The sequence below is a fragment of the Centruroides sculpturatus genome, unplaced genomic scaffold, assembly GCF_000671375.1.
Source record: "Centruroides sculpturatus isolate CEXI.00-Female unplaced genomic scaffold, Cexi_2.0 scaffold1196, whole genome shotgun sequence".
Classification (NCBI taxonomy): domain Eukaryota; kingdom Metazoa; phylum Arthropoda; class Arachnida; order Scorpiones; family Buthidae; genus Centruroides; species Centruroides sculpturatus.
The window spans coordinates 242,117-251,946 of NW_019385325.1; the positions used below are offsets into that span (position 1 = coordinate 242,117).

The window sequence follows — 9,830 nt, forward strand, 5'->3', positions numbered from 1 at the left end:
CCCGATGGCCGATGGCCGAGTGGTCAAGGAGTATTTCTTACCCCTCTGAGGGATCCAGGATATAATCAGGACAAGTAAAAAACCACAGGAATTTTTCGGACTCATAATGGGCTTGATAAAAAGATGTCCTCTTAGGGCCCGCAGGGAGGAAAGAGTTAAAAAAATGTCTTTCGATGATTTTTTTAATTGCAAAACAGTCATTTGAATTTCCTTATTGGATAATAGCTGAAAAAATATATATTTATCATTTTTCATGAGTGAAGAGGTATTCAACGTAACTTGCTCCATTTTTACTTAACTCAAAATGGACGAAATGCAAAAAGTGTCAAAAATTGCTGCGTTTTATAAAGAAAAGTATATTTTTATCACCGGGGGAACTGGATTTCTTGGCAAAGTAAGTAATAATTCTACAATTATATAAATACCCAACTTAATATTTTAAATAAAATTTTATAAATTGGATCCAAATAATAAATTATCTACGTTGTTAATGTACAAATACACTAAAAACCATTAGAATTTCTTTTCAATAAAATATAGACTATAATTCAAACGCTATATATTTTATTGCAATTCTCTTTAAACGTCGTGGTGTTTAAACAGAATTTCAATTATATATAGTCTATATACGTAATATATACATACATACATAATAATGCTTACATATATGTAAGCACTGTCAACTAATTTTTTTTCAAAAATAAAAATAAAAATGATAGCATTCTGTTATCATGTATATTGCATAAATGCAAGAATTTAAATTTTCAATTAATAAAATTCATAATAATTACAACGTTGGCAGTATAATCTCCAATGACAAACCTTCAAAAATCATAAAGTCAGAGTTTCTTCCAAACTCGCACTATTCATGAAAATCGTTACCATTTCTATGGGATTTCTTGCCCGTGATGGTCGATTCCAATTCGAATTTAAAATAACAACTTTGGACAAAAGTTTTCTAGGCATATAATCTACAGCAGCAATTTCCAATTAAAGTTTAAATTTTCTCTAAAATAATGAAGTTAAAATTTTAAAATAACGTTATTACGAATATAAAATGACACGTACAGTACAAATAGGAATATAATACATTAAAATATACATTTACAATATTTTGTGCATAAATTTTGTCCGACTTTTCTTAATGGTTTCTTTCCATTATCCGACAATCTACATGCGGGAATATCAGAGCATCAGATTGATTTTTATAAATCCTTATAATTGAGGGCAAGACAATGGTAGTGAGTAAAAATATTTTTCATTATTGGATTTGAGTAGATATACAAAATAAGATATTTTTTGTGTGCAGTATGCGTTTGAACTTTTAATCTTTTTAGTATGATATAAAAATACATTGGGAGAGACAATTTGCTAGTACAGAAATATTCAAGGACTAGCAGATGAGCCCGGAGTTGCTCGGAGAAAAAAATAACAACAAAGATTAAGATTGTCATTACAGAAATTGCTTTTAGCCCTAAGTATAATTAAATTAATTAAAATATCTGCCTTANTATATATATTAACTCCTTATAAATAATTGAACATTAAAATTGTATCAGAATAAAGTTAAAAAACCCATTAATCAAGTATTATTAAACAATAATTTAGTTGTAATAAAAAGTAAAATTGACTTTCGTCACATCCTTAATTATTACAATTAAATAAAACGGAAGTGTTTTTCAAAATCATGTTTACTTTTTAATAAAAAAGTTCTAAAAGTTAATACACTAGAAGTTAATTCACAATAGATCGTTTCTTGTAAGCTATTGCCGCAATTATTCCCCTTTAGCTAAGTTCTTTGTTTACATTTACACGATAGTGAAAATTAAAGTTGAGTTTCGTAACATTTGTAATTTTGTGAATCTGATGAACTAACGTTTTCTAATGTGAAAACATTGACGAAAATGTTTCAACAATGAACTAATTTAAATTAGTCATTATTCATAGGCTATAGACCCCATATCTTGTAAGCATCAGCTTGAAAGAAAAGGTGTACTATACGTACACCTTTTCTTTCAAGCTGATACGAAAAGTTTCATGTATTGTATGAAACAGATTTATAGGCTGCAAATGTTTCGAATCTACTGCTTATAAAGGTCGACGGATGCAATCAACCCATACATCTTTCATATAATTATTTGCGTTTTGACTTGCATTGCGTAATAAATTTAATACTTAAAAATAATATGAAATTATTTAAAAATTAACAAGTGATTTAAATACAAATTTTTATTACAAAANAAAACAAATAATTAAAATTTTCTAAAATTTACATTGTAGCCATATTACTCTTCTGAGAACTGGCTCCTACATTATGCACTTTAGGAACACGCTTGGAGTGAGAAAATTTTGGAGGCTTTAAAACATGAAGACATACCTAATATTTTATAACTAAAAAATACTATTTTGACGATGGCAATATGCTCTCATCTTTTCTGTACCTAAATGTCAGATTGGTTTTAAGTAACGTCATGTTAATGTTTAAGGGACAGATTTATATGATGCTTACAATTACAAATTTAAATAAGCTAGAATTGCTTTTGTATTTCTGAATTTGCGACCAGCTTGTTACCATAGATCTATACCTTACCAAACATCATACAGACGGATGGATAGATGTAATAAGGCAGCGCAATACACAGATAAATTGCCAAAGGGAAAGTGCCTCCCGGAGGACTTTCATAAGAAACTGTCACTATTTAGGTGTTAAATTAATTTTATTAGTTTAAATTTTATAAAAACATGAAAATACTGATTTTATAATTTTTGCTTGATTTAAAAACTTAATTTATATTTTCTTTATAAAGCATAAACCGAAATTACAATAAATAAAAACGCAAATTAAATATAGTATTAATACTTATTTATGTGATTTTTTGTTGTTTTCTTATAGGTTTTCGGTCGCATGAAAGAAGAAAGACCAAATTATCGAGAAAAATTGCATATTATTAGTGGAGATTTATCTGAACCGCTATTAGGAATTAGTGAAACTGATTTAGATTTACTTTCTTCTGAAGTTAGTATTGTATATCATGTAGCAGCAACTGTAAGATTTGACGAAGCATTAAAGTATGATAAATTATTTCTATAATTAATTAAATTTAACTTATGAGTTAAATATACATATACATTTATATATTTACTTTTTACTTAAAAGAATTGCTGTGGAACAAAATTTGCTCGGTACGAAGAGATTAATTGAAGTTTGCAAAAGACTGCGGAATCTCGAGGTAAAATATATACATGAACATTTCATATTGATAGAGATAATATGTGATAATTAATTTGACTTTTATAAAAATAAACATCAGAGTTTGGTGCACGTTTCGACGGCTTATTGTAATTGTAACCGTAGTGAACCTGATGAGATTATATACCCATCTAAAGTGGATCCTGAAGAACTTATCAGAACTATTCAGTAAGCATTAAAGAAAACTTTTCTGTACAATTAGTAACTACATATTGACAATAATTTTATACGCACAGATGGATGGATACTGATTTAGTGGATACCATAACTCCAAAATTAATAGATGATTTTCCGAATACGTATTCTTTTACAAAAAATCTCGCTGAAAAACTATATCTTAAAGAAACGGATTTACCAGTTAGCATATTTCGTCCAACTATCGTCTCACCATCATGGAAGGAACCATATTGCGTAAGTGATTTTATATTCTTCATCCCATTCATATCATTTTTTTAAAATATGAAATACTAAATTTTGGGTCTCTTGGATCCCGAAATCTATTTCGGGTCAAGAATTATTGGGGTTCTAAGTGAAAATCTATTTGGGCATGGTTACAGCAAATATCCATTATTAGAAATTCTATTTTTATTATTTCATTTGTGTCATTAATATTTTCGAATTTAAAAGAATGTAATGCCTATTTAGAAAATATTCTTTACATTACGACATATGTACGAGTAATACAATGGGTGATCGGTTAACGAACATAATCCGTTCCAAGACTTTGTTCGCTAACCGATTATCGATTTACCATAGGTTTTGATTAATTCGTTTTGGAGACCCCCAAAAATAAAAATTATATACTTTCTTACTACGTTTATTTATATGTAATAATAAAAATACATATATACACAGTCTTGCGTTTTTATTAGTCATGTTTTTCAGTTTGTGAGGGTTAAAGAATCTGTCTAACGTCCATTGTTTTTCTCTCTTCTTCAAGAGAGAAAAACAATCGAAGTAATTAATAGCATTGTAATTGTAGAGATCGCCAAGCCTGTTAACCTCAACCTGGTTTGGATGCCATTCTAAGACTTGTTCTGACATCCTCCCACTTCTTTAAAAGTTCTTTAATTAATTAATTAGTAGCAGATATCGGCATTAATCCTCTTTTTCAGAAGAAAACATATCTCGCCGAGTTTCTTGGTGTTTTTCATTCAAGAGTTCTTGGCGTTCTTCTGTCATCATATCCGTTTCAGGNTAAAATTATTTTAATCCAGAATTATAAAATAGACCAAATTGTTTAAATATATTTAATTAATTAAATTTAAATTTTTTCTGTAATTTTTGTATATTTAATTGAGAAATGTTGAGTTATAATTTATTTCAACATTTCTCCACTTTAGTATAATTTTAAAATAATTTTTGTTGCCGTTTGATATTATGATGTAGAACATTATATATTAATTTCAAATGATTTAAATTCGAAATTATTATTTATTCTTTTATTAACTATTATATTAAAATTAACTATTAACTATTACTTTGCTCAAAATACTTATATACCGGTACGATCATTTTCCCGTTTTGCGGCAGTCCCGTATTCATTTTTTCATTGTCTTAATGGTTGTAATGCTTTATCATAATGTAAATAACGTTATTAACGTTTAACTTAACAAAGCATTATGAACATTAAAAAATAACAATAAATATCAATATTATATTGTACACATGTCAGTAGTGTGTATTATTAAATAATGTCTACGAAATATCTTATGTCACATCACTCGGATTGGAAATTCATTGCAATAATCGAAATTTGCCTATAGGAAATAGTATTTCAACTAATTTGTCATTGTTTTTATACGAAAGTAAAATATCTGCTTCTAAAAATCAAAAAATGTCTTCAAAACGACGCACCGGTGGATTGTACCTGGAAAATTTTTGCAGCAATCTCGACTAGGATTCGATACTAGATTGTTCACAGCGGCAGTCTGCAACGCTATCGCACAGCCTTCTACGTGTGAGAAAAACAATGTTTTTGAAATTGGTTCTTGAAAGCTCCGTCATGCTGCTAAAGTAAGAACGCGAAGTGCAGAGACAATAATAAAACGCTTACAGTATCGCTTCGAATCACGAAGCACTTGTCTTCGAAGCATTTATCTTTACCAAAGAGAAATTCCCAAGAAAAAAATTTGATTTTCAGTTCGGGTGCTATAATTTTTCTTGGCGCAATATTTTTTTACATCGCGGGTGTTTTTCTTCGTATATCAATCTGTTTGAGTAATTTCATTATTGAGAAGGACAAGCAAAATTTTTTGATACCACATTCACGCTGATTTTAAAAAAATAATTTGTGTAGAATATGATGCTCATATTTTACACAATTGCTTACAGACAACTGTAGACTATTTACTCTCATTTGAGTTTTTCTACTGACTTTTTCCATATTTATTACCTAAAAGCAGAACTCAAACACTTTTTTGAACACACTGGAGCTAAGTGAGCATACATTTGTTTTTCCTCATCTCTGTTCCTAGGTAAATATTTCTAATGGTTCACGATTATACTTTTTTCTCGAGATATTCCGTATTATGCGATTTTGAAACAGGTAAAATTTATCAAATTAATTAAAGTGATAGAGGGGGTCATATATCATATCTCGAGTGTGATTGAACTTAATAAAGATTTTACTCGTTATTAGCATTTACAAATTTAAAATAATAATAATAAAACTCGTCCCTATCTTCAAAATTAAGCTTTTGCCGCTTTTTAATAATAATAATAATATAGAAATTTTTAAAAATAAAACTCGTTGCTTGACTTTTTTTAATAATTAAATATATGAGCACTAAGATTTGGCTCTATGGAAGAGTTATCACACTGTTGACGTAGCAAGAGAAATCACACAGTAATGGGTGGACTCTGATTTATTATAATAAACTGACTGCGTCAATAGTTTGAAATAAGTTTTTCATAGAGCCAAAAAGAGCCAAAATTTAGGATCACATATTCAATTATTGTAATATAAAAACAAAATGCAAACCACTAATTTGATTTTTTTTTGTTAATATATTGTGTCGTGTTTTCTATTTTTATACTATTTATGAGTTAGCGCTCACAAAGATGAAAATTTTATTGATTTTAAATTAAAAACTTTTCGAATTCAGCTCGGCTCCCCCAAATTAAATCCTGAGTACGCCATTGGTATTATCAATTTTTAAACCGTAGACTTTACTATACACTTAACTCTGCTTAAGAGAAACTTGGTAATTGTTATTGTCAACCTACTTTTATAGTTTGAGATACGTAGGCTATACCTATTTCAAGGTCTAGTCTGAAGTTTACACTAAGCATTAATTAATAATAACAATTAACGTGAAAGTTCCTTCTGCTTACTAACCATAAGTTTCAATAAAATATAAGTAAATTTAGCTGAGCTTTATATTTAAAATTTTAATAGTTTTTAGTTTTAAAAAGCTTCTGTGTATACTTTTATTATTTAGGTATTGGTGCATTTATCTACGGCGTTTTGTAATGTTCATGAGAAGTATTTATATGAAAAAATATATCCAACCAGGTATTCAAGTAAGAAAATTTTGGATTGTTTACAGTAAGTCAAATCCTAATTATTTATAATGAAAGATATTTTAAATATATCAAAATTATGTACAATATTATATTTTAGATGGATGGACGATGAAGCATTTGAAAGTTTAAGGAAGAATTTTTTGTATCGCCATCCAAACAATTATACTTATAGCAAATGTTTAGCCGAACAACTTCTTAAAGAAGAGGGAGATGGCCTTCCTATACTCATAATTCGCCCTTCTTTTATATTACCAGCTGTAAAAGAACCAATAGAGGTATATTTAATCTCCTAGCTTTGATTTGAAAATACTGTATTACGAGAGGATAGAAAAATCTTTATATGTTAAATTTTAGGGGTGGATAGATGTATGGAACAGTCCAGTTGCAGTAGCTATTGCGGCAAGTATTCTTAAATTACTTAATTTTCTCTTTTACTGTATAGTAGTATAAAGATATAATAATTTATTTTCAATTTTCAGTTTGGTATGGGATTCCTGAGAATTATTCGCGCTTTTATGAATAATACTTACGATGTAGTACCCGTAGATATTTGTGCAAGTACAACTATAGCATCAGCTTGGTTTTATATTAATCAAAAGTAAGTAATCAATGATATTTTTAACTTTACTAAAAGTAATCAAAATTGGAATTCCTATTTAGCTGTAACGAATTAACCGTCTGTCATTGTACAACTTCGATGCTTAACCCACCTAAAAATAGTGAAATCTTTAATATGACGTTTAAACTAGTGGATAAATATCCTCTATGCCAGGCATATCGTTATCCTAGAATAATTGTTACAGAAAATTCATTTATCTATGATATTGGTAAAGTGTTTCTACACTATCTTCCCGCAATATTTGTCGATGGAGGAAGAGTTATATTAGGAAAGAAACCAATGTAAATATTATTTTAAACTTATATTTTTATATTTTACTCCATCGTACAGTATCCTAAAACTCCATTTTTTGACAGGTTAGTGAACTTATATAAAAAAGTACATTTAAAAATGAAACAAATGGATTATTTTCTGGATAAAGAGTGGAAATTCGACGTTTCTAACTATAAAAAGCTTTTAGAATCGCTTTCAAAGGAAGATAAACAAGTGAGTAATTTTATTTCTTAGACATTTGTATGCTTCGAATGGCTATAGATTTGGGAAATTTTTGAATAATTCATAGTAAACATTTAGTTTACTAAAATCTAAAACGCAATATTATACCGATATATTTTAATATACTAATATACCTCATTTATTAATGTAATATTATTACATACTATAGTCCGCGCAGCAAAAGCGTAGACACTAATTGGCCTAAGCTGGAAGGATCTATCTAAGTCGCAGGAAAGAAATAGATGTGTGAAATTTTACACCTGGATCCGATCTCTTTCAGCTGTTTTTTTAAAACGTTTTTATACTAACTTTATCATAAATAATTTTATTGTTTTACTTTTTTACAAATTTTATTCTCGTGATTCGTCTCTTTCCGTCCGTTTTGTCCGACAGATCCTACCCGCTCAAAATGATTTGTATATAGTCTTTCACTGCGTGGACTATAATATATACACATTTTTCAAGTGATCAGTTTTTAAATCAGTGATTCACAACAGGTGTACTACAGCACACTATTGTGCACAGCTATACATTGAGAATTTTCGCGTCATTTTAACACATGGCATGCTATCTCAAGAACCATTGTATTTTGCCGGGAAGAAGGTTCAATGCATGACTTATAACAGCATCTTCCATCAAATGAGGGTTCCCTTCTAATCAGAATGAAACAGTGTTTGAAAAATCAAGACATTATTTTCAAGACATAACCGAAGCACTGAAATTCTGTTCTATTGGATATATTTTTGTGGCAATAAATCTGTTTATGATGAAACACGTAGATATAAAGATTTTCTAAAAACTGTTAAGTGTTTATGCGGCACTCTGTATAATTCATACCTTTCGCATTATAAATTCTATTAGAGATTCAAAAGAATTATTTCGTATCTATTTTCCAGAAAAAATAAATTATGAAGTGTACAAATTGTACACTTCATAACAAATTGTATTTTTATAGTTTATAGTTTTTAACTTTACAAAACTAAGTGCACTTATAAAATTAATTGTTTCAGTTATTTAATTGCGATGTTCGAAGTATCGAATGGTTGAATTATGTAGAAATAAGCGTGAAAAATAATCGTTTCTTTCTGATGAACGAAGATGAAGAGTCGCTTCCTCGGGCTCGAAAACATCTTTCTAGGTAAGTGAATTCTTATAGATTTTATAGTTACTCTTTAATGTTACTTAATTAATTTTTTAATTTATTCGCAGAAATTAGTTGTGTATTTTTACTAATTATTTATCAAAAAGTAAAGTTTAAAATAGCATCTACGATATAAAATATTAGCTTCATAACCTCGTACTTAGTACGGATTTACCTACAGACCTAGTACTTCGGGATTTTAGGAAATATAAATTTATAAGCTACTTAATTTTTTAGTTTCATTGTTTCATAATTACCGATTTCTAAATTTTGAGTATCGTGTAAAATTCGGAATTAATATCTAGTTAACCCTTGATAACTCGAAGTCTTGGTTACCACATATCCTCATTTATGCAAACACATCATTATTCTGGGTATAAAAATTACTCACGCATACAATTTTGCGAATTCCTTTTTACGGTTTCGGTTCCGATTTAGATTTCGGTTCCGATTTAGATTTCGGTTTAGGTTCCGATTTTTATTAGTAGCCAGCTTCGGTTTTTGGTCACTTCTGGACAACGTGTAGCATTAGCTTTTGTTTACGGTTTATAGTAATCTACAGTTTATTCTCCTATATCAGGGGTTACCAAACTTTTTTCACAGCGGGCGAGATAACTGAGAGAATGACGAGCGTGGGCCGTATAACTATTTTGTTCAATACAGCACACTGAATACAAAAAATAAAGACAACCAACATATTTATTTACCAATACACAAACACGAAGGCTGCAGCAAGCTCGTAATCACTTTCTTTAATTATAAATGTTAGTGTAATTTTGGCCTGTACCTTTAATATA

The 9,830-nt window shown here is 29.0% G+C and overlaps 1 protein-coding gene across 1 annotated transcript; it reads left to right on the forward strand.

Annotated features, from left to right (window-relative positions):
- Positions 1 to 304: 304 nt before the first annotated feature.
- Positions 305 to 9,108, forward strand: LOC111637670 (fatty acyl-CoA reductase 1-like). Its single transcript, XM_023383220.1, has 13 exons — positions 305 to 394; positions 2,894 to 3,069; positions 3,158 to 3,230; positions 3,312 to 3,418; positions 3,487 to 3,661; positions 6,694 to 6,800; positions 6,876 to 7,053; positions 7,133 to 7,177; positions 7,258 to 7,376; positions 7,439 to 7,678; positions 7,754 to 7,883; positions 8,903 to 9,030; positions 9,102 to 9,108. The coding sequence occupies exons 1-13, from the start codon at positions 305 to 307 to the stop codon at positions 9,106 to 9,108; spliced, it is 1,575 nt and encodes a 524-aa protein (XP_023238988.1).
- Positions 9,109 to 9,830: the final 722 nt, after the last annotated feature.

Bases quoted from the DNA above. Each gene is read 5' to 3' on its own strand.
- LOC111637670 (XM_023383220.1), top strand. From the start codon at position 305: ATGGACGAAATGCAAAAAGTGTCAAAAATTGCTGCGTTTTATAAAGAA. The intron at 3,231-3,311 runs GTAAAATATATA...AATAAACATCAG, and splicing joins AAAGACTGCGGAATCTCGAG to AGTTTGGTGCACGTTTCGAC. The intron at 3,662-6,693 runs GTAAGTGATTTT...TTTATTATTTAG, and splicing joins CATGGAAGGAACCATATTGC to GTATTGGTGCATTTATCTAC.